This window comes from Motacilla alba, chromosome 4, assembly GCF_015832195.1.
Source record: "Motacilla alba alba isolate MOTALB_02 chromosome 4, Motacilla_alba_V1.0_pri, whole genome shotgun sequence".
NCBI classification, from domain to species: Eukaryota; Metazoa; Chordata; class Aves; order Passeriformes; family Motacillidae; genus Motacilla; species Motacilla alba.
Genome location: NC_052019.1, coordinates 29,166,124 through 29,190,782, shown reverse-complemented (window position 1 = coordinate 29,190,782; position 24,659 = coordinate 29,166,124). Strand labels below are relative to the sequence as shown.

At 38.3% G+C, this 24,659-nt stretch overlaps 2 protein-coding genes across 7 annotated transcripts in view; one reads left to right on the top strand and one right to left on the bottom strand.

Moving 5' to 3' along the window:
- MTMR7 (myotubularin related protein 7) overlaps positions 1–3,109 on the top strand; it is a 40,068-nt gene extending 36,959 nt beyond the window's left edge. For 2 of the 4 annotated variants that reach the window (XM_038135154.1, XM_038135153.1), the window contains 3 exons: positions 316–456; positions 2,063–2,189; positions 2,656–3,109. In XM_038135154.1, the coding sequence (XP_037991082.1) occupies positions 316–456; positions 2,063–2,189; positions 2,656–3,012 (625 nt within the window). In that variant the 3' untranslated portion in view covers positions 3,013–3,109. The remainder of the gene's footprint in view (positions 1–315; positions 457–2,062; positions 2,190–2,655) is intronic. The other 2 variants (XM_038135157.1, XM_038135156.1) reach the window with 1 other exon arrangement.
- On the bottom strand, positions 2,994–24,634 carry VPS37A (VPS37A subunit of ESCRT-I). Of its 3 annotated transcripts, none has more exons than XM_038135159.1 (12): positions 24,375–24,634; positions 20,968–21,042; positions 20,088–20,202; positions 19,127–19,227; positions 17,987–18,203; positions 16,967–17,037; positions 14,736–14,863; positions 14,591–14,649; positions 14,430–14,498; positions 12,345–12,488; positions 11,516–11,596; positions 2,994–3,109 (listed from the first exon to the last, which is right to left on the bottom strand). In XM_038135159.1, exons 1-11 carry the CDS (start codon positions 24,497–24,499, stop codon positions 11,516–11,518), a joined length of 1,185 nt encoding a protein of 394 aa, XP_037991087.1. In that variant the 5' UTR covers positions 24,500–24,634; the 3' UTR covers positions 2,994–3,109. The 3 variants fall into 3 exon arrangements, with proteins under 3 accessions (XP_037991087.1, XP_037991086.1, XP_037991088.1); XM_038135158.1 differs by lacking the exon at positions 2,994–3,109 and adding an exon at positions 6,112–11,321; XM_038135160.1 differs by lacking the exons at positions 2,994–3,109; positions 24,375–24,634 and adding exons at positions 6,112–11,321; positions 23,834–24,333.
- Positions 24,635–24,659: the final 25 nt, after the last annotated feature.

Genomic DNA, 24,659 nt, shown 5'->3' with positions numbered 1-24,659 from the left:
TTTAAATGTGGGGATACTTTTGGTGCAGAGATCTCTCTGAAAGCTCACTATATGGAAATGATCCTCTCCACTTCACAAAGGAACCAGTCTCTCCACCTACTCGCTCTAGCTGTTTTTGCTTTATGGGAAATTGATTAGATTTTGCTTTTGGTGACCAGCAAGGGAATTTGGGTCTTTCTCTATGCTTGTAACTTAAGTCTAATTATTTCAAGGAAGCTGATTGTAAACTGGAAGTATGGAGGACAAGAATGTCCTCCTATCCTTGAATTGTAATAGAGGTTTTAATATATTTTTATTTAATGTATTGTTTTTCAGAATCAAAGAACGAACATATTCATTGTGGGCTCACTTGTGGAAAAATCGTGCCGATTACCTGAATCCTTTATACAGGTCAGACCATGGTCAAACCCAAGGGACCCTGCACCCACAGATAGCTCCATGCAACTTCTTATACAAGTAGGTAGTATCACTTGCTGCTGGGAATTGTAGCAAGGGTTAGTACAGAACAGAATTCTTTTGTATATAAGTATTTCTTGTTCTATAAGGCCATTTATAGAGAGTAAATTCAATCTCAGATGCAGGATGTTTGTTCCTTGTGTGCTCATATTCAGCCAACACCTCTGCACCATTCCACAACAGAGTATTAGCCTGAAAAGAAGATTAAGATTAAAGCTATATTGATAGTTGTGTGTCCTAATTTCAAGGTTACTCACATCTTCCTCTGAGAAATGCCTCTTTCAGTCCTGTTGTCATCTGTTGTTTCTAAATTTACAGTTGCTTTAACTTCTTCCATTCCAAGATTTTGCGGTGTTAGTTTGGATCGATTGGTGTCAAAAGTAAAAAGGATCTTTTCAAGAAATCGTATGATTTCACTGCTAAAACAAGTATTTTGTAAAAAACCCCAAGACTTTGCCTATGTTGTTGTATCAGGTAAAATGAAGTTAAGTTTTTCCTGGTATTTCTTCAAAATATAACAAAATACCATCACTTCATAAATGTTACCATTGACATTCTGAGTTAATTAATTGTGCCATTAGTCTTAACACACTTTAGGAGAACGTGAATAGAAATTCATTAAAACTGTCATTTAAGTAAAACTGATCAGTTTGTTTTCCAGTTGCAAATAATAGAACCTGTTAAAAAGTCAATAAAAATCCTAAATGACAGACATTGAATTCTTTCATGTCTGTATACCAGGTCACATCCACTCTAAAACAATTTAAAAATAGTCATTAATCGTATTCTTTGGGATAGTGGGATTTATAAAAGAAGTACTGATACAGCAGATGCTCCAATGGATAAGTAATCCTGTTGATTTTAATCGAATTACTTGGGTGCGTAAAGATTTCCAAGCATGAGCTATCAGATGATAAACTTAAGGGGGAATGTGATTTAAATAGTATACTATTGGAATAGGAATAATAAGCCACCAAGCAGCATGCACATGCTCCAAAAATATCTGTCCACTCCTTGGCCAGACATCTGCAGCTGACAGCAGGGCTCTGCTACTTAACCTGTCTGGTGAACTGGTTACACACTCAGGGCCTGCCTGTGGCCCTATTGCCAGCAAGGAAGGAGGAGCACCAGAGTAACACAGAATTTCAAAGTTGAGTTCATGGGAAGTTGAACAACAGCTGAGAATTACAAATATGAAAAACTGTCTTTACCATTAGCTGTTTTATAGGTACCATTGCTCTAAAGCCCATAGTGTAGAAAAAGAAAATAATACCAAAAAAGAGCCTGCAAAATTTTGCATTCAGTGACCCTTTCTCAGTTGTGATCTAAACTACATTCGTCTTTCTTTCTGTTGTCTATCAGAATTAATTTGAGCTGCTTATGTGCAGCTGCCTGTGAGTTGGACCTTCAGGATGGAGGAAATGCAAATGAACCATGAACCTTGCTAATAGTCTATGAACTTATGTGTATGCACTGTAGTGATGATAAACATGGATAGGTCATTTAGGATAATATGTGTCTGGGGTGGGGGGGGGAAGTGTGCATTTAAGTCTCATGAGGCTACTTCACCAAAGGGGAAAATTGCTGACCTTGCCATCCATTCCAGGTTCTGGAGTGGTATGTACAACCGCTTTGAAAAGGGGCTGCATCCTCGACAGTCAGTTACTGACTATCTGATGGCAGTGAAGGAAGAAACTCAGCAGCTGGAGGAAGAGCTGGAAGTCTTACAAGAGGTAATAAAGAGCTGAGCTTGATACCTCAGACTTGGTAACTGATGATAAATGAAACCCAGTTCCATATGCTGCAGAGTCCCCTCCACACTACATCCTTTTCTGGAAGGAGGATGTTCAGCCATCATCTTTGTTCTCAGATAAATTATTGTGAATGTTTTGCATTTAAGACACAAAAGTGGACTTTTTTTCTTTAAGGATAAAATTTTACCTGTGTTGATACACAAGTACTACTGAAAGTAAGTTTAATCCTTCTGTAACTCAGAGGGACTTGTAGCTCAGAAGAATGCTGTAATTCAGCATTAGTGTGTGACAAATTGTGCACTTCTCATACTCCATAAATGCAAATAGTCAGTCATAAAGGGTGGGTTGGGCTCTGGAAGTTTATTTAAAAAGAAAAAAAACAAGGAAAGAGTATTTCTGGGCCCTAAATGTCTCCACATGGTAAATCCTCTTTCCTTTATTTCAGAGATTGGCAAATCTTCAGAAATCACAATCAGGTAATAATAAAATCAAGAGTAAGCAGCAAGACCGAAGCAAACAGTTTGGACTGTATACCTCCAACAACAGCTTAGCTAACACTCCCCAGGAGTATAGCAATGATCTGAAATCATTCCCATCCCGGAGCCCTTCTCAAGGGGATGAAGATTCTGCCCTGATTTTGACACAGGACAACCTGAAAAGCTCTGATCCTGACCTCTCAGCCAACAGTGACCAGGAGTCTGGTGTAGAGGACTTAAGCTGTAGGTCCCCAAGTGGGGGTGGCTGCTTGCCTAGTGAAGACAGTGGCAAGGACTCTGACGAAGCTGTATTTCTGGCAGGCTGAAATACCTGCACGGCAGCAAGGATCCAGATGATGTAAAGTCTTATACAGTCTGGAATGACATCTTTTCATCAGATGAAGAATGGAAGTGGTCTGTGGCCTAAAGAAATAATCCAAAGAAAGGGAACTGTGCAATTGTGTAAGTTAAGATCCAAGCAGAACAAGTTATTACTAATTTTAAGACATTACACTAAAGAAAGGTAATATCTGCTGTTACATTTCATTAAGCCAATATGGTGGTTGTTTTATCAATGTTGTACAAAATTATTCCTTACTTTGTACATTTCCATATTTATTTATTGGACAGGATAATAGTTCTTCTCCTAAGATGTGAAATTCCAAAGTACTCTCTTACACAAGGCTGAAGATGCAGTACTGTTAGCCTCACTGGTACAGCAGTCAAAACATATTTTTGTAGAGCTTATTTGCCTTCAGACATACTATGTATATTCTTAGCTTTTTTCTTCATAAGAGGTTAGAACAATTATTTTGCATATTCTCTTACTAATATCCTTTACAGCAAAGTAAAACTAACAAATGGACACCCTGGCTCAGGGGACAAAAGAAGCTTTGATCCTGAAAAAAAAAAAATCCATTAATAAGCAGTTGCTGCTGCTGCATCTGAATGCATGCAGTTTGTACTCAATTCTCAACCAGTGTTGAAAGTTGAGTAGATTCTGTGACCAAAACTTCAAGGAATGTAACAATGCTCACACAGCCTTTGTGCTAAAACACCCCTTTGTAACAAAAGGTACACCAGGCAGTTTACTCTAGCTTCTTTATGTTTTGTTATTGTTTGTTTATATCTTACCCTTGTTCCAAATCACCTACATCAGATATAAAGGTAAAATTTTAAAGGTGATAAAATCCCCGATTCTTCAGTCTATTTTCCTACTTGAAAATGTTTTATTTGAGTGGGAGTGAGGTACATACACAGTAGACAGAATAGGGAATATTGAATCACTTACAGAAATCACTTATGAAAACATCACTCTGAATTAGTAAGTAAATTAAAGCTATGCTCATAAAGGAACTGTTACAGAAAATATTTCTTCCAAATTTTGTTAACTCAAAATAAATTAACCATAACCAACTGGTGTTTTTTTACCCTCACACAAAATTTCCCTTTTACTTTTTGCCAACTTGAAGAGAGCATGGCAATACTAATTTAAGAAAAGGACTGATTCACTATTCATCAAAGTTTAATCTCATTTACGAATTCAGATATTTTTAAGAATAGGAGTAATAGTCTTCATAATCAACATTTCAGAAGTAAACAAATGAAAAATGTTCAAAATTTGGAATGTCTTGAAACTCACTAAAAAGGTAGCCAGCCACATTAGGCTGCAACTCATTTCAAGTTTTTTTTTTTTTTAATTTAAAGCCAGCAGCTAAAAATGTAATTCATATGACTGCTTTTATGTACTTGAAGACAGTGCAGAATTGAACTCTAGTAGAGCAAAGTTGTAGTAAGTTTACTTAGATTGCATTCCACACTACTTCTTCAAGTACAGACCTACAGAAAGAACTGTATTATATAAATATACCTCAATTTAGAATAATTAGATTTTATTATTCAGTCTGCTTTTCTGGAATGGCTATTCATTCTGTTCTGTGAACATGTTATTAAAAGTGAATAGGTAAACTTCAGTATCATTACTATCCTCTGAAGGGAGCTGCTGTCTTTGACCAAATAATTCTTAACAGCAAGGTTAATGTTATATTGGAAAGGCCAGATGCTCAATTTGATAAATCACTATAGTTCAATTAAAATAAAAATAAATTGTATTCTGTTGAGAATATAGCCTTCTGGTTTTTAATCTTTATTAATTTTTAATAAATTAAAGCTCTGATTTTAACTGCACTTTCAAAAGTATTTTGTATGTTGAACATAGCCTGTAAACTTTATGGCATTAAAGGAAACTTTGAATGGGTTTTCTCAAACTAAAGAAACATGCTGCAAAGTCAGCAATGAAAACAAAACACTCAAATATTCTGCCAAAAAATCAGTCTCAAAATGGGCAAGGTTATTGTACATATTTAAAATGTAAAATTGTATATGATGACATTGTGTTCAACTAGACATGTATAGAAATAAATGCAGAAGAGCAAGATATGCAAATTCAAAGCACTGTCTTTGTGTTGCTTATGCAGCTCCTTGTAACTAGCTTTACAACTAAAATATTAACATACTAACACTTTATTTATTAATCCTTCACTTAGCAGCCCTCTGTGATGTGTCTTTTAGTCTTTGGAGTTTTGCATTAACTATTACTGCTTACATTGTACTGTATGTATTTGTGGCATTATCAGGCTAATGAGAAACACCTTCAAATAAACACTTGGGTGCTATGAAATGTTATTTTACACTAGAGAATGAAACAAAGGATTGCTTTCCTGATTTTTGTAATAGAGTTCTTCATTTACTCAAGAGTCACTTTGTCACTGAGATCAGGGGATCCTTGTATCTCCCCTACTCTGATACTTGAATCCAGCAGCTGCAGCTGTGGAGGAATCTACAACTGATAACTAAAAAAACTGAGACTCTCATCAGTTGTGTTAATTATATGGGAGCATGTTATACCCCTGTATTTTTTTTTGGAAAAAAAAAGATGAAAAGACTTATTTATTAATTAAATTGTTTTCTTGTAGCCTTACTGCAAATTTTTGCAAATTTGGCCCACTGCAATAAGCCCACTGTAATTTGAAATACGACACAGATGAATACTGCTGAAAGGCGTCACTAGGTTCAGGCTGCTCTTCAGTATCAAAATGAGTCTCTAAGGGACACTGAAGGCAGTAGGATCAAACAGCTGAAGCCTCCTTTACAGAAGATCACCATCTGAAGCACAGAAAGAAAACTATTTGCCAGCTGCTTTTACTGGTAACTCTATACAAGAAACAAATGTGGTAAACTGGTAATGGATTCTAAAAAGCTGAGAAATTAAGTAGTTGGAGGGCACAACAACACAGTATCATTAAAAATAAAAAGGAGAAACAGAAAGTAAAAGGAGGAAGGGAGGGAAGGAAAGGTCTTTGTAAAATCAGCAAGTAAGGCAGAGAACCAAATTCTTTGAAGACAGAGGCAAGCCAGGGCATGGGTTCACAGCACGAAAGATATTTAATGACAAAAACCAACAATAAAACTGTTGGGATAAAATGAAATGGGATAGCCTTTGCAATGAAGGTAAGAATGTCATCACTGTTGACCAGCAAATATAAAGCCTTTATGTGGACACAGCCCTGAACTGCATACAAGAGTTCTCAAGTAGATCACGATGATGGGCCAAGGCCAGGGGCTGCTTCTTGGTGCAGACTGAAGGCTGAGTGCAGCTTTTAGGTTGGCTGGTCACCCTTACACTGTAGTGCAGAGACAGGTAAACACACTACAGTGACTGAAAAATCCTCCAAGGATAGGTAAGTCACTGACAATCCATTTGGGAAGGGAGCAACATGTGCTGGATGAGTTTGAAGTAGGTCAGCTTATGATGGTACTAATACACACAAAAAATATGCCAAAGATGTAGAGCCAAGTGTTCTGCAATCCCTGAATTCAGAGAGGTGCCAGAGTGCGGGCATAAGACGATAAAATAAACATTCAAATTTACTTATATTATTTAAATTGCCAGTAAAGCACCTGAAACCAGCAAATCCAATAATGTTAAATGTTAAAATAAAATGTACTAGTATTTTAATACAAATCATTCTGTAAAGAAGCTAATGAAACCTTACAGGTTGAACAGAAACACAACTGAATTCAGGAAAGGACGAAGTCTGTTGCTAAGGTTATTCAGATAAATTTTTCTGTTTCTGAAGACTAAAGAACATTCCCTTATATTGAAACGTAGTCTCTCTTCATAGCTTATTACTGCATAGAAATGTGATGTGTACAGGTATCTGACCAGAACAAGATATTTTCAAAAGCCAGAGATGCAATACAGGTTTTTAAAGCCCATTTTAGTGAAGGAAACTCCAAGAATTACTGCTGTTTAAATGGTTGAACAGGAAAAACCACTGCACGTGAAGATAAAGTTTGTCCTTGAGTATTGTACTGCATCCACTTCCAGCACAATTCTGTATACACTCAAAAAGTCCTGCAATGCCCAACTGTATCTGTAAGTTATACGACTACAAGATATATTAAAATCCTAAAGCCTTTATTTGTAAGTTTAACACAGTATTTACCATTCAGATTAATTAAGGCTGTGATACTTTGCTGCCAGAGTTTTAACTGAGTTTTACCTGAAGGTCTCTTAAATCTCTATTTTATAAAAATTTATTCCAGTAATTGGAGTAGTTAGAACTTGGACATGTATAAAACTGTAAAATTTCTAACTTCCACATTTGGTCCAGCTCCTAAGTGGCAAAGCTGCCACAGTATGTAGAGAGCAAACAATAGAATTACAGTTTATACTGCTCAGAACTGTCTTATCAGTCTCTTGTTTGCAGTGGTGGCTGGCCTAGTGCCTCCTCAGCAAGTTCAGATGATACCAAGCTGGGAGGAGCAGCCAATACCCCAGAGTGCTGTGCAGCCCTTCAGAAGGATCTCAATGGAGTGGACGGATGGACTGAGAGGGACCTTCTGAAATTCAACAAAAGCAAATGCAGGACCCTGCACCTGCGGAAGAATAGCTCTGGGTTCCTCAGAACAATGAAGACATGGACCTCCTGGAGCCATTCCAGCAGAGGGCAACAAAGATAACTAGATCATATCACTTAAGAGAATAGGCTGAGGGAGCTGGGCCTGTTTAGGCTGGTGAAGACTGAGAGGGAACCTCATCAATGTTTGTAAGTATCGGAAGGATGGGTGTCAAGAGGATGGAGCCAGGCTTTTCTTGGTGGTGCTGAACAATATCACAAGAGGCAAATGGCAGAAACTGATGCCCAGAAGTTTCACTTGATTATGAGGAAGTTCTTTACTGTGTGGGTGACTGAGCACTGGAACAGTTGTCCAGAGAGACTGTGGAGTCACCTGCACTGGAGATACTCAAGAACCATCTGGACACAATCCTGTCCCATGTACTCTAGGATGACCCTGCTTGAGCAGAGTGGTTTGACCAAATGACCCAGTGTGGACCTTTCCAACGTGACTCATTCTGTGATTTAGCAGTAATATCAGGTATTAAAATTAGGCAAACCCCAGACTCAATTAGCAGTTACAATACAGAATGTACACTCCCCCCTGCAAACAACTGCAACATCAGAGCTGAGTCATCTTCTTACTCTTGAATTTCTTGTTCATTGAGGTGGCTTTCGCATTGGGAGAACACCTGAGCATGACAATGTGCAAGGCTCCCAAGAAACAAGTCATTGTACATAGTGTTTTATTCCTGATTACTTAAAAGTTCTCTTGACATATTAAAAAAACCGCTAGAATATGCATCTAACAACAGCTGCCAATCTCTTACGCTTTATGGGAAAATGGATTTACACCTACACTCCATATTTTGGCAAAAATTGAGGTAAAGAATGTGTTTAACAGTGAGCTACCAGCATGCTAAAAGCAAAAATCCCCAATTCTGATGGAGTGTTATCAGTGTTCTACCTAGTCTTCTGGTGAAAGCAGACCAGGGAAGGCACAACCAATGTAGGACTAAAACAAAAGAAAAACAAAACAACAAGAAGAAATCCTCAAAAACCACCCCAACCAGCATCAGGTAGGCCCTTAAAGACCATGAACGGGCTGGACATTCTTGGTTGCGACAGCATTCCTGCAGCTAATCCAGTATACATCATCATTGAATACAGAGACTTCTGTGCTTCTTTTCTAGAAGATGGATTTGTGACTGCAGAAGGGGCTAAAAATAAGGGAAAAAATACAAAGAATGGTAACAATGACATCAGAGAATAGAAATGGAGAAAAAAGAACTTAACTTTGAAATCCCTGAACAACAAACACTGAAATGCATTGAACTTACATTTTCTTGTAGATTCTATTCCACTACCATCAGAGAGACTCCATGGAGAAGTTCCCAATTTGAAAATTTGCTCACTAAAATAACATAAGAGGAAAAGCTGAAGAGTTCAGAACTTGTACTAGCAAATCCCCTGAAGGTGACCTGGCTGAAGTGTTCAGTGACAGCAGAACACCATAGCACCTGGCAGATGAGAACAGAAGTGGTCATCCCATCCTGTTATAAAACGTATAAGGAAGATATTAGCCCAATACATCAAGAACATCACATGTCTGGTCATCCATGCCTTTCTCTGTTCACAATAAACAACAACAACAAAAAAAATACAGCTCTGCACAGAACTGTATGTAGTCTTGAGAGTTAATCAGATCCTCAGAAAGAGATCAGAAACAACAACTCAGCACAAAATTAGATGGGATGTTCCCAAGAAGGTTACAGTGATGACTTACACCTAACTCTTCTCCAGAGCTGCAGAAATCACACTACTCATAGACACAAGTTTACATGTTTAACCATTTACATGTTTATGTAATCTAAGGCTTTAGTTAGCACATTAGCAGGAGTGCTATGTCAACATACAGGCAGCACATTTTTTGGAGTAAGAACCTCTAAAATTATTGCTTAAGCATTCCACTTATAAAGTGCTGATTTTTTTTCAGACACCGAAGTATCTTTGATTTGGACCACAGATCTCTTTTCCTGGGACATCTAATCTCAGAATTTGGATCAGCTTTAAAATAAGTCCTACAAAATACCAGTGAATAGTTTACTCACTCTGAGAAGCAACAGCTTAGGACAATCACACAAGTGTAACAAATGGCAGGGCTATCCTGTGAAAGGCAGAGAACCATGTTCTTTGAAGACAGAGGCAAGCCAGGGCCAAGACCCACTATCCTGTGAAACAGACTTTTTGCACTTACATAATTTCCTTACTCATTTTTCTCCATTCAGAAGAAATAGCACATTCTGCTGGAAGAATGTCAAGTTTAGGACTGAAGATCAGTGATATAGAAAAGCACATGCTTGGACTGTAGTCTGAGATTTGAACCTGCCATATTCTGTGATCCTATCTAGATAACACACAGGTAGAGTCCTGGCTAAGAGGTTTATCTCCAGACTGCCTCCTGACAAGAAAGGAGCAGGATTTCTGATACATTACCTAATCAGAACTTTATCCTATTTACAACTCTCAAAATTGTACCATTCCTTCTCCTCCTTCCTCCTTGACTGTCTCCATGAAAACCTAATGCAATGAGAAGGTTAAAAAAAAGAATGTGCCTTCTTGCAATAGCAAGAGAGACCATACATGCATGTATTTAGGACCTGTATTTTTTTCCTACAGAACACTGCATTTGGTCCTATCCATTCTCACCAGATATACCCCCATCCCAAGACTGTCAGCTTACCAGAAGCAAGATTCGTTGATTAAAGTACAGACTTGAGTTTCACTTCCAAATTTGATCACTTGCCTTAACATATGCAACTCCAACCAAATTAGTTTCTTTGTTTCTTAAAATTAGAAAAAAATAACTATTTTCCAAAGAACTTCAGAACTACTTTTCGTAAAGTGTTTCTGACTTCCTCACATGATGAACTTATTTATAGTGCATAAAACAGAAACAGGAAGGTGACCTTATTATTCCTTTATGAACAAAAAAAAGAAAATGAACTTGTTAGATGAAAATTGTGTTTAATTAGTGGTAGGTACCAAACCACTCTTGAAATCAGTGCATCAGTGCTACTAAGCAACATACCAAATGTGTGCAGATATCATTTATTCTATTTTGATTCCAATATATTTCTTCCAACACATCCTTTGCATAATCCCCAATCTACTTATCCAAAACACAATACAAGCTATACTTAGTTTTCTATTATTACTTAGAAGTAAAAAAAAACCTTGTTCTTTAATATTTTGGCTTCAAGAAAAGACAGCTTGTGAATCCACTGGCAATCTCCATTAAGAATTTTTTTAGTTTCCAAAGTCCTATCAACACTTAAAGTCTTCCACAGATTAAGCCAAATCTATGGTTAAAATTCAAAATACAAAAGATATGAATTATGTTTTTATAAAAATGTAAAAAGCTAGTCAAAATTACATGTTTAGATATTTAATCTCTGAACAATGGAGTATAGCAGCAGGGAACTTAAATATTATAACTATCAACAATAAATACAAGAAATTAATGCAAAGATTGCAATAGAAGGATTCTTGAGTCCAATGAGAATATAAAGAGACATTCTAATTTGTACAAAAACCATCCCAACTCTGTATACAATCTCTTCTATAAATACAACCAGATAAGATGAAATGCTTATTTGCAAATAATAGTTATTAAAAGTGTGCTTTATTGGGGTTTTCATTCGTTCTCTTGGCAGGTGTAGTTTGCAGGAAGTCTGTAAAGACAAATTTCCATAATTAGGTATTTTAATTTCTCCAGAAGTTATATTTTAAATACAAGTAACAACAGATACAGAACCTACTTGATTTCCACAGAAAGTGTTATTAAAACAATAAACACTGTAACAAATTCATTAGCAGTTACCAGGTGTGTAACAATAAGGTAATTTGTTTAACAAACCAAGTTTACCTATAGCGGAGCATGAAATTGGCTGTGCATTGCTATTGCCTGTTGAAGTTTTTCCTCTTTGGCTCGTCTGCAGTGGCAGAGCTGTGAAACAAGACATAAAAGACCGAGTTCTAAATACAGTATTTATAATGCATACTGCAGTTTCTCCTTAATGATTTAGCTATTTTACAGGCTCTTTAAAGAAAGAAAACCCCGGCTGACCTACCTTCCTTCCAAGCTTTGGGCTGAACCATGGTCTATACAGATAACATTATTCTATCCAAAACTGTTTATAAGAGGATTGTTTCCAATGTTACAAAATGCATTTATTGGGCGCCTTTAAAGAAGGGTACACTACTTGGTAAGTTATTTTTGTCACAGCACAAACAAGAATGGGGATTTTTGAATCTCAGTTACTTATCTGATGATAGCGATCAACAGAATTTGTTTAAGTAGTTTAATAAATTAAACATTAAGGTTGTTTAGTTGTTTAATGCAACTTGTCAGTTTATGTCAACCTTCCAAATTTGAAATTTACCATGTGGCTATCTTCCCCTACATCGATACAAGATACAGAAGAAATTGGCACAAAAATATCCGCAACAGTACATGAATACAAGTCTAATGCAGGAGACTTTTGCACTCCCATCTTAGAAGTATGTGCCTTTGGAATGCAGACTATAGTCTAAATAAACTGAAGCCATTTAAGGATATTTTTTTCTTCTGTCAAAGCTCACTACTGCACTGTTCTGTATCACAGGACTGTTACAACTCTTAAAAAAAGAAGCCCTAAATTTATTCACTGTGTGTTGTACATGTCTTGGGTTAGAACTACTTGTATATTACATACCGTTCTCTTTTCCATGAAAGTACTAAGAAAGTCATCTATCTCTGTTTTGCCTTCCAAGAAGTCTTCTGCAATAGTATCAGACTCCTCTTCAGCTTCATGAGCAGCTACTTTAAGTCTGGCCTGCAGAGCACTTGGACTGCAACTCTAAGAAAATAAAAAGTCCAATATAATATTAACCTGTCAGTTAAAACTTGCATTTCCAAGAATATAAATGACTATATAAATATGGAATATGTGGACAGAGCACTATTAGTACATAAAAGTTTAAGTAACCAGATGAAGCTGCATCTCCAAGTAACAGCACAGCTTGTTAAACTAGAAAGGTTTCAATGTGAGAAAAGTGTTGCTAGTTTAGGTCTTGATACACAATCATTCACATAAATGAATAAAATTTTTCAACTTTTACCCTACAGTGTAGAAAGCATCCAGCTTAGAAATCTGACAAGTTCTCAAGTGCATGATTTCTGAGTAGAACTAACATTTCAAGTGTCTTCAATAAATAGGGTCTACTTTTGAAAATCAGTTGTGAACCTGAGAAGTATAAAAAGGTAAAAAACCACTTACTGTTCAGCTTTTAAATACCCTTGAAATGATTGTGGAGAAGTCAGGAAAGCAAAAAGCACCTACTCAAGAAGTGGATGGACTGCTAATCTAAATTGGTATACTCATTCTTCTGTTCTTATAAACCTCAAACCTTACTTCTGTTTATTGCATACAATTTCATTATTTTTTCTCAAATATATCTGGGCAGTTAAACAGGACATGATTCACAATCAGTAGGAGTCTGTATAGAGCCACAACTGCAAAATTAAGGTATTTATAGATTTTAGATGCTTGGCCTAACCTTCATCTACCCTATGAAAAATCTTTTACTTATGTACTTTAAAACCTTAATATAATAAAAAATTTCCTGTTAAATTAATCTTGTACAAAATATGGTGAGTTTGCTCTAATAAAAGATTACTAAAATTCACTCAATACAAGTAAAAATTCTTGTTTGGAAATTTGAAGGAAAGAGAGCAGGAGTTACCATGCAGTGCACAGCAAACATCATTACATGAAGATATAGCATATATGGAAAAAAAGTAGAACAATTCAGCTGCTACTCCTCAACTCTCAGCCTCCTATCCATCATTAAATTGAAACAGCAAATCTAATTTAGAAAAAAGAAAAAGGACTACAGCAGTGCAATATTATGTCCTGTTCTTGAATAGTTTCTTGCAAAAATAGGTGGTTTATCCATGTCAACTACCTCTGCCCACTTTAAAGTCAAGGGAGGCATTAGGAGTCAGACTATCCTGATTTTCAAGTGAGGAAACCTCTAATACATTTAGACCACCTACAAAATAATTCGGTTTACCATCATGCAACTTTTTGTTTGTTTGTTTGTTTTTTAATTTGTTTTGTTATTTTGTGGGCATTCTGAAATTCAGGCAGTATGCATGCTTGATAGACTATTGCATTCTCAGGTGACAAGTCTTGCAAATTATGAAGATTTCAGCGCAGAAAGTGGTTTATCAGAAGTTGTATCTTCTAATGAATACCCTGGTAAACATATCAAGAAATTATTCTCTTTCTCCAATACTTTCTGAAGTAATAACTTCTGCCCTATTTGCACTGTAAAGCATGCAAGGTTTGACAGCACATAAAGCATATTGCGTGAAGTAAGCATGTCTAGGAAATTGCAGAAATTAAGTTCCTGAAGTTATTAAGGACTTTCATCTGGTACAGTTTTACAAGCTCATTATGTTAAATGAATACCATTAATTGAACAAACCTTCTTCAAAAATTATTTTATTCTTAAAACTGGTTTGGACTGGGATTGTACTAAACAGTTCTGGATGTACATCACTCTTTTCTTCCAACTTTGCTTCTATTGTAGCAGTAAAAAATAAAAACCCAATGAGAAAACCCATTATATTTTTTTTAACATTTTGGTACATCATTTGTTTCATATTTGATGAAATACTTAATCTACTTCATATTGAGAGTTTAACCAAAAGAATATTCTTAATGGTTAAAGATACAAAACAAAACTTCAGATTTATCAAAGTATTCTTAAAGGATGCCATGTAGGAATTATACCTCACTAAGTTCATGCTGTCTTTGCATCTTTTTTTCAAAGGCTGCTTTCATTTGCGTGAGTTGCTCATACTGGAAGGAAGAAGAAAAGGAACATTATCACCTTGAAAAAACTCCAAATATTACCACTCATATTTCTGAAGGTGATTTTATTGTTAACTTACTTTATCCAACACTGTCTGTCTTTTTGCTTCAAGACTAGGTTCCAGCAACAGGTTTTTTTCTGAAAAATAAAATCACCATTACTACTTTTTTAAAGGATTTAGTTCACAGAACAAAGTCACACATGTTTACATTTTGACAGCTTACTTGCCAGCTCTTCAATGCTTTTCACTAACTCATCTCTATCAGTAATGACTTGCTTCAGCTGTGGAAGAGTCACAAACCGTTCCAGTAACACCTCCTCTTGCTCATTCATACTGGTCAGCTGTGATATACTGCACTCAAACAGAAAGAAAGTACATTTAAATCTGAAAACACCACATGAAAAGTAATTAATTTCTTCCAAAATTTGAGGCATTTTTTGGGACTTTACAAATACAACTTATTTTTCCCCTTTCTCCTGGACTGTGGCCTCTACTATATGCAGCAGTGAATTTAAAAAGCAGCATGTTAAAAAATATATCCCATTTAAAGCCTTACTTCCCATAATGCTACTATAGTGGGTTGACTGTGTCGAGCTACCAGATGCCCACTCAGCTGCTCTCTCATCCCTCTCCTCAACAGGGTACGGAGGAAAATCTCAGGGGTTGAGATAAAAATAGTGAAAGCCACTTACCAGTTACAATCACACACAAAACACACTTGGAAAAATTTACTGAATTTATTGTCAATTACAGTAGGAGTTGGATGGTAAGCAAGAAAGGCAAAAACTAAAACTAAAACTTTGCTCCATTTTTCCTCAGGCTCAACCTCATTCCTTCATGCCCAACACTACCTCCCCCCATCTTCCTCTTCATGGGGCAAAAAGGGGAACTGCAGGTGAAGCAGTCAGTCCCTAACAGTTCATCTCTGCTTCTCCTTCCTTCTCACACTTCACTGCAATCAGTTCCTGGCAGGAGAGACTACTCCAGTCTGGGTAATACCTGGCTGCAGGTTCCTTCAGGGCATATCTCCCTGCTCCAATATTGGGTCCTTCCTGGACTGCAGTGTAGTAACTGCTCCAGCATAGTCCTCTCAGCTACAGGGTACATTTTAAAAATACCTGTTCTACTGCAGTCTTTTCCAAAACTTCTGTGGGCTGTGGAAAAGTAACTGCTCTGATACTTTGAGCGCCTCCTTCTCCCTCCTCTTCTCTGACCTTGGTGTTTGCAGAATTATCATCTTTTTCCATTCCTCCCCTCAATCCTTACTAACTCTGCTCTTCCTAAAATGTTTTCAGAGGCAGTGCCTGCTTCACTAATTGACTCAGCAGTCCTGCACTGGGTCTGCTGCCAAACCAGCAGTGGCTGGCACAGGGGCAGCTCCTGACCCTTTCTCATAAAGGCCACTCAAAAAGCCCCCTTTACCAAAACCATGCCACCTATACAGAATAGAACTATTCAGACCAGCTGCAATACCACTGTCATTCAATTGAACAACCAACAGAAGAATCATGGAATTTTAATCCAGTCTTCTTGAAAAGGACCAGGCTTGATTAGAATGTTCTAACAAATTACACTTCCCTGCAAAAAATCTCAGTTTTCTGTTATGTAATAAGGATGCTGCCAGAACTTAAAAGCTAAGTCAGCTAAACTAAACAGGCTCTTTGCAAAGTGTCAAAGGAAAAGAAAAAGCCACCCCAGTTGAAAGGACAGAATTTTCAATTGCTTAACTACAACACCACCAGAAAGATGTGAGATCTGAAGGAGTTTATAACGAATTTGTAACCTATTCTACCTCACATAACTGATCCGGGAAACTGTCTCATTAGATCTGAGCAAGCTGCTGGGGGCAATAACTAACACAGATTGTTTGAATAATGACAAACAGATGAAAATATTTGTGTAGTATGTGTATAAAGTATTCGGATGTAGCAGTTATTTGCACTGGGGCAGCAGACACATTTACCACCTGGATTTGTCTAACCCAGCCTCCCCTGAACATGCTGAGCTGCTCACAAAACAGTTCTCCATTCACCTTGCACTGCAGTCCTTTGGAGTTTAGGAGAATGTAATTTTTGAACCAGCCTCAAGCTGTCCCATTTCCTGCTTCGAAAGTTATGCTTATTGAATTACTACAAGTTAAGTCCCTTGCAAGGCCTCAGAAAATAGCAAAACATTGATAGTAAGAAAAAGTAAAAATAAATACTCCTTTTCCTGGTGTTGAATCAAGTACTGTTCCTGCTGACAAAACTCCAAAGCAGCAGCACATTTGAATATAAAGCAGGGTTATTTTCTGACTCCAGTACTTTGGTATGTGGTAGTTCCTTTAATTACAATTTCTAAAAAACCCTTTTAGTGATGAGTACAGACTTTTGACAAAAATCAGATACAGGCCAGTAGTACAGTACAGTGCCTTTCAATAACTATGTAAAGTTCAGCTACCCTCTCAAAATTTACCTTAGTTCTGAGAGTTCTGGAAAGGTATCAGGAACATCAGGCATCTTATATGTAAATCCATTCTGGCCAACCTAAATCAAAATTTAGAAATGCTTAGTAGATTTTTGAGGTGGAGTTTCTTGATATTTAACCTGATAATCAAGAACTGAAGATTAATATTTTCCAGCAATAAGAGAAGCAGGAAAAGCAGTAAGAAGCAGTAGTACTCATTTTTGAACAGAAAACAACTCAACCAATGCAACAAAATGCTTGAAGATGTTTGGGGTGACATGTCATAAAAGATGAATCAGTTTTGGAGGAAAATAATTCTGTTTTGCCATGTCCTTCATTTGAAAGCAGTTGAATGACTGAGGAAATACACAGGAATAGCAAAACTCACAGAAGTGAGAACAGAGAACGAGATGGACATTTTGATCTCTTTCATGTGGTTTTTAGAGCTATAATCCCTCAGAAAATAAATGTTTTAGACAAGGAAGAAACAGCTGTAGAAAATTTAAATTCCATAAAGTCACAAAAGTGCCTTCCAAGCCTAAGAAAACTTGCTTCTATAGACATGATTTGATTCAAGACTAAACATTTAGATACAAAGTTTTGTTTAAAATAAAACTCCTTCCAGAGTTCACCAGCAATAGGGAGCTTGAGTATAAACATACAAGATAAAACATTACAATAAAGACTTATGACTGCACATTGGCCTCACCTAATAGGTTCTGAGCAGGAAAAAAAGAAAGAAAAAAACATTTTCTGTGGTTGAAGATATAGCTACAGCTGCCCTATGGGGGAGTGCAGCCCTAAAACAAACCCCCCTATAACCATAACACTAGTTTCTTTGAAACTCAGACAAACTTGTTCTGACTTCAAGTTCTAAAAAATTCTTCATCAAAGCCAGAATGACAGTTTTATTTCCCTAGCACCAGCAAAGCAATGAAGTGCACTCACTTACAGCAATGCCCCGTGTGCCCCTAAGGGAACTTACACCCAGTGTCTGACAGCTTAAGCAGCAAAACTCAGCACACCGACCTGAAGCACCGCTTCTGCTGTCGGAACAGGCAGCGGCAGATCAGCAATCAAGCCATAGGAGGGAGCAGCAGGCTTGTCTGTAGTGTAGCTTGAAGAAACTGATTCAGAAATGGGCATGGGTGCCACTGTTCTGTTTGTTTCTTGAGGTGGATATGGAGGGAGAAATGGAAACCCCTGAGGAGCAAAAGGAGGCATTCCAGCTGGTTTGTTGAAAAGGCTAAAAACAAACAAAACCACAACCATGAGCAACCAACTGCTTACAGCACATCTCTTGTCATTTGAATTATAATTACCAGACTACATAGAAGACAAAAGAATGAATTTTCAAGTGGCCATAAACTTGGTATTTTCTGCTCTCAGTTACTTCCAGTGTAATAAGCATTTCTGTCTAATACTGCAATATAGTATAGAAATCCATTAATCTAATTTCTATAGTATAGAAATCCATTAATTCTTGTAGAACAGCCAAATACACACTTACACTCTTAATTATGAGAAAACTACTTCTCAAATATTTATGACACCATAATTTTTAATTGTTTCCATCCTAAAGTTGTGAGAAAAACATCTGTGTCATACATTAGCTCTTATTTATGGTATAGCATTTAATAGCCTGGGCAAGACACAAGTAATTACTTCTAAATAACATGAATGATTTTTTTGAAAATTCACAACGGCAGCCACATCTAAACTTAGTATCACAGTCAGCCACGAGAACTACAGTTGTACTGATACAATTTGAATTTAACACAATTCTTTAAATCACCCAATTTCTGCTGCACATGGTGCAAAGGGAACTGCCCTAAGCCTGGGAGATTATGAACAGAATATGAAAAAACACAACTGCTCAGATCATGAGATACAGCAAATTCCAGATTTCATCTGGTAATGCAAAAATTTCTTTTTCAAGAAATCGGATATAAAGTTACATCAGGCATGTTGATTCAGTAACTCCAGCAAAATCTAGTGTCTCTTCTAAAAACAATCAGGTCATCCACCATGCACATGAAATTGTGCGAGGACAGGGAATCTAATTCTTCCAGTATATCCATTACATTACTCCTGTCCCTGCCCTCCTTATAATTGGTTTAGTCACTTTTAAAAAAATTAATAGACATTTATTATGTTTAGATAACTTACTATGGAAATGATGTTGAGCTAGGAGCTAGAACTGGAGGATTCTTCCAAAACTCATCCAGTAAACTCTGAATAATTTTTCCAAGATCTGAATGCATTGTAAACTGGGAAAAACACAAAACAAAATCCAAAGAGGAAGAAAAATTATGTCTGGAATCCGAGAGTTCCAAAATGTGCTGAACTTGATTGTTCATTACACCCACGTGACAATGCTGAAATTTCAGACATACTAGCTAACACTAGCTAATCCAAACTGTATATACATAAGCTCCAAATAAAGTAATAAAGCAAGCCAGAATTGAACAGAAACGAAAAGTCTTTTGTATATTCCATTATCAGTGGAGCGTCAATGAAGCACCACATTTCTATTGAACAACCAAAAATCCCCACTTTAGTTACCAAGTTACATTTGTGCAAACAACAGAAGAGGGAAAAAAATTAAAATATCTGAGGATAAAGGCACCAACTGCATTCTAGAAGAGTCAGACCCTCCATCCCCTCAAGAAAAAATAGGACAATCTTATTGACAAAAAGACCGGCATATTAAAATCCTGAATATTCGAGCTAAAACCTTGACGCCATTCTAATAGGATTAGGCTAGAAAGAACTATGTTACAAAACTGTCTTAAAGCATCCCTCTCCTTTATTTGGAATACACTGGAATGTAATTGGAACAGCTGTGTAATTAACAAAAAAAAAAAGTGACAGTAATTTTCTAAGCCTTCATAACTTAAAACAGCTTTAGATACATGGAATTCTCAAGTCACAAATGGTATCAGTAAAAGAATTCTTAAAATAACTACTGAACACTTCTGAATTTGTTTTCAGGCCCTGAAATACAGTTTGATAGAGATTAGGATCTATACCAATCTTTTTTACCAGGAGTATTAACAATAATCTAGTGTGACATGTATTAAAACTGCGATTAACAGTAGATCTGTGTGAAGCTATGAATTATACATACATTACTTATTAATGGACCGGTCACATATACTCCCTGCTTGTCCACTAAATGATGTCTCACAGGTGGGAAAACACTGATGACTGGCTTTTCCTGAGGAAACTGAGGTGGAAGCAAACTGCAAATACAAGAATAATGATTACTACAGTGACACCCCATGATAAAGTTTGCATAAAAAGGCTTCTTATGCAAAGAAAAAGTACTATTAATTACATAAACATACTTTTCTATGAGAACTGTTATGGACAAGTACACAATGAATGAAGCATACAAAATGATTATTCAGTTACAAAATCTGAAGTCCAACAGATTGGAGTACCAGACTTCCACAAAACTGAAGAGAGCATTTACTGGGCAAAATTGTAGTATAACAAAGGAGCAATTATCACAGAATATTCTGAGTTGGAAAGGACCCACAAGGATCACTGAGTCCAGCTCTTAAGTGCATGGCTCATACAGGCACTGAACCTGCAGCCTTGGTGTTATTACAATAAATCACTTGAGTTATGATCCAGAAGCTTCACCAGGGTAAGAGTATGGAGTTACAGCAGACTAACAAATTACCAACCAAGGTTATTTTCAATGGCAGGGAATCAAAGTTATCAGAAATTCTCAAGTATTTTCCCCTAGTTACCTTCAACTAAAAATCACACAGCTATCTTAGGAACTGAGAATAGTAAAATATGATTTTGCTCTCAGCTGAACATCTGTATCTTGTACAGAGCCAATTCCACCTAGATCACTATAACCACTAATACAAATTCAGGTTATGGTTCCTGAAATTAATTATGAGCTGGGAGCAGCTTATATTCTCTTACTACTTTTTTTTTTTAGAACAATTTAAATTTTCAAGATGTGCATAGACACAGCCCACTCTACTTACATGTTAATATTAATTGTCAAGTTGTTTACAGTGAATGGCAGTCGATATTCCACATCTTTCTGTATTTCTGCAATGCTGTCAAGGAAAAAATTGTTAGCATCCATTGCATGGTCAATATAACAGCTAAGAGTCTAAAAGAAACGAGCATGGCCTGAGACATTTGTACTCAGTTTAGTTTTGAAAAGCCCTGTAAGAATAAAATTGAAAATGCTGGAGTAAGCTAATAGTCTTCAGCATTCTATAGAAAATATTAAGGTTAAAGAAAAAAAAAAAAAAAAAAAAAGTGGATTTAACATTTAAACCTCATACATGGTCACAAGCAAAGGAACTACAGTAGAAGAAGCAGAAGAAATCACACTACTCATGCTTCTGACAACAATCTCATCTTTCTCCCATTACTGGCTTAATTTAAGACAACACATCAGTGTTCTTTTAATAGACTGAATTTTATCTGAATAAACATTTACTTTGCCTAGGCATTATATCAGGTTCACAACTAAGTATTGCTCTGCAACACTGTCTTCAGATCAGTATGTAGAACATTTATTAGATTAGAGAGCTACTTTCATCAATGTAAAGCTCCAGTGACACTCAAGACCCTGAAGTTGATTTCAATACTCAAAGCATTCTACAATTTCTATGCACAGCAAGACTGTTTTGGAAGAGAGCATCCCAGAGAATGTGGAGGAGGTGGAGATGAAGTTTTAGCTCAGAAGCAGAATTTCTAGACAATACGAACATATCTAAGCTGAGAGTAAAAGACAGAAGGGCAGAAAACAAGCTTCTTCTTACAATGAATCAAAACAAACTATAAAAGCAGACTGATTCCTCTTCCATGTATTTTTCCTGCTTGCAGCACCTGGTTAATAATACTCTTCTCTCTAACCTAAGGCTCCCTTATACAGGGGAGGGAACACAGCTCCAATGGCAAATAAAGGCAGATGGGTGTTCCCAGAAAACATCTTTTGACCTAACTTCAGAAATGCTGCTCCATCCACTGCCAGGTACACTCCATACAAGTCCTTTCCCAAGAAACCCAGAACACATTACTTGCAAATGTGTGTTAAGAGTAGTACTGGGAGTGTTTTGTGTCCTTCCAAGGCACTACTAAGGCACAGAATTTAAGGCTGCAAAACGACATCTTTAAGAGCTTGGGGAACAAATGGGAGTAAGACACTAACTTTGCTATGAATTTTGCTTTATGCAGCCCAATCTTATTCCTCTCACAGACAACTCAGTATTTGCTCTTTCCCTGTGAAATCACATGCTGTTTGAAGAAAATATCAAATACCTTCAGCACACAAGAACTCAAATCAAGGGTTCTGCTGTGTTACACCACACACCACTATCTGCACCTTCTCATTCTTAACTTAAGGATTCTCCCTGGAATTTCTCATGCACACGCCTGCCCTGTAATCATCTGCCCCACTTCTCATTAGGCTGCTGCAAAATCCTTTTGAGAACGGTATATAATTACGCTTCATTCACGTGGAAACTGGGGAGGAAGCTGAGGACAGAGAGTAAGGAATAAGAAAGCCAGAATCTTATTGAACTGTTGAAATGGTTATAACCCTGCTCAGGAAAAACCTTGAACTAATAACCTTAGTTGTTGCTTCTCCAAGTAGGAATGAGTACACCAGGAAAATTATACACTCTTAACTTTGTCTAGAACAACAGCAAACGTAAAAAAACTCTTTTTTAAATGCAAAGGTTTTATTTCAAGCTCCTAACCTGAGATGGATTGCGTATAGGAAAGCTAGCTGCTTTACTGAAATTAAGATCACACAAACCTGAGCTTTTATGACCTAAGACAACACAAACCAAACTTAACTAACTTAGTTAACTACATCATACCAAGAATTTTGAGCATTTTGGTGAAGGGCAACAACAATACTCATAAAGGAATGACATTTGGGCACCTACCATATCCCAACCCCTCACCTCAATTCCTGGCTAGAGCATCTATTCCCTCTCTGCCTATGCTTTTCCTGATCCTTACACAAACAGTGCAAACCATTTCAGCAAGCTGACTGAGAAAAACTGATCCCCTTTTTGGGGACTTAATTCAGGATGAGCTCATCTCGCTGCCAGATTTTTAAAAAGTGAGCATCAACAAAAGGCCAAGTAAGGCCAGCCAAACAAAAACTTTTAAGTTAACTAAGCTCCTATATGCCCACAGGAACAGCTCTCTAGAAAAGTGAACTGTCTCCAAAATATCTGTGAAACTGGCTCTGAACAGACTCAAGTTTATGCAAGCAACAATATGTAGAATATCACCATATTTATGTTTCCTATGTGACAATTCAAAATATTAGGAATGCAAACTATCTGCAGTTATTAAACTTGGAAATGCATTTAGTCTCTCTTCCACTCCTAGTGTCAGTCTGATGTGACAGGAAGCATTCTCTGTCCTTTTTCTGAATTATTTTGGAGGCAGCTGACATTTCAGTTCTACAGAAATCCTAGGAAGTTGTATGTCAACAGAATGCTTACTTCACTGTAAATATAACTTCCAGTGTATGAAATGTGGATCTCCTTTTAAAATGTAAGGAGTTTTAAAAGACTAGGCAAAAACAGGGCGGCATACTGCCAAGAGGGAGTACCTCAGAATAAACTGTTTTGCTTTAAAATTGTGTATGTTGAACGGGAGTAAACACAACTGGCCTCTTCTGACCATCAAAACAAAACAAGTTTTTAGGGAGCAGCCAGTTTTTACCAGGTAGCACTGAACACCAGGAAAAACAACCAGGAAAGACAGTTTGTAAAGCCAGTAGGGCTGCTGTGCCACTGCTGGCAGGCTACTGTGCCACTCAACTCCTTGGTGCTCTACGTTTTAGTCTCAACTTTTAATCAACTACGCTATTACCAAGCAGCTTCCAGAGAGGTTTTATCCCAAGACATAGTGGCGTCACTTCGAAGACATTACAACCCATTAGCAGGCTTTCCGGTCAATGGCAAGTGAAACCGGGCACGGCGACCTGCGCCCGATCACCCGGCCAGGCCACACCGAACACAGCGGGGACGCCTCCCCGACAGCCAACTGGACTTTCAGTTTCCGAATTCTTCCTCCCAGCCCGCCGGGGTCCCACATCGCACCGTGCTCCGGCGGGGACCCCGCGGAACCGCAGTCCCGCCCGGCGGGACCCTTGGGCCCCGGGACAGCGCGGGGTTGGGCTGGGCCGGCCCGGGCTGCGGCGCCGCCGGCTCGGGGGCCCTGTTTACCCCCGCCGCGAGGACCCAGCCAGGCCTCACGGGGAGGGGACGGGGCGCAGCCGGGTCCCCGCGTCCGCGCACAGGGAGACACGGCACGCTACCGACAAAGCGCGGCCCCGCTGCGGCCTCGGGACGGGCGACACGGCGCGGCCCTCGCGCGCCCCCCCGCCCCCGCGCCCGCCGCGGCCACTCACGAGGCGTGCGCGGCGCGCAGGGACTCGACCTGCCGCTGCCGCTGCTGCTGGAGGCCGGTGCGCGCGGGGGGCGCGGCGGAGGCGGGGGCGGCGCCGCCCTTGGCGAGCGGGAACAGCCAGTTCATCGCGCGCGCGGCGGCACCGGAGGGGCGCGAGGGCACCCGCGGCACCGCGCGCACCTAACCGAGCGCCCGCGCGCGCCTGCGCGCGACGGCGACGGCGGCGGGGCCGCCGCCGCCGCCCCCGCCCCGCCCCGGAGCTGCCGTCGGCGGGGCCGCGTCAGCG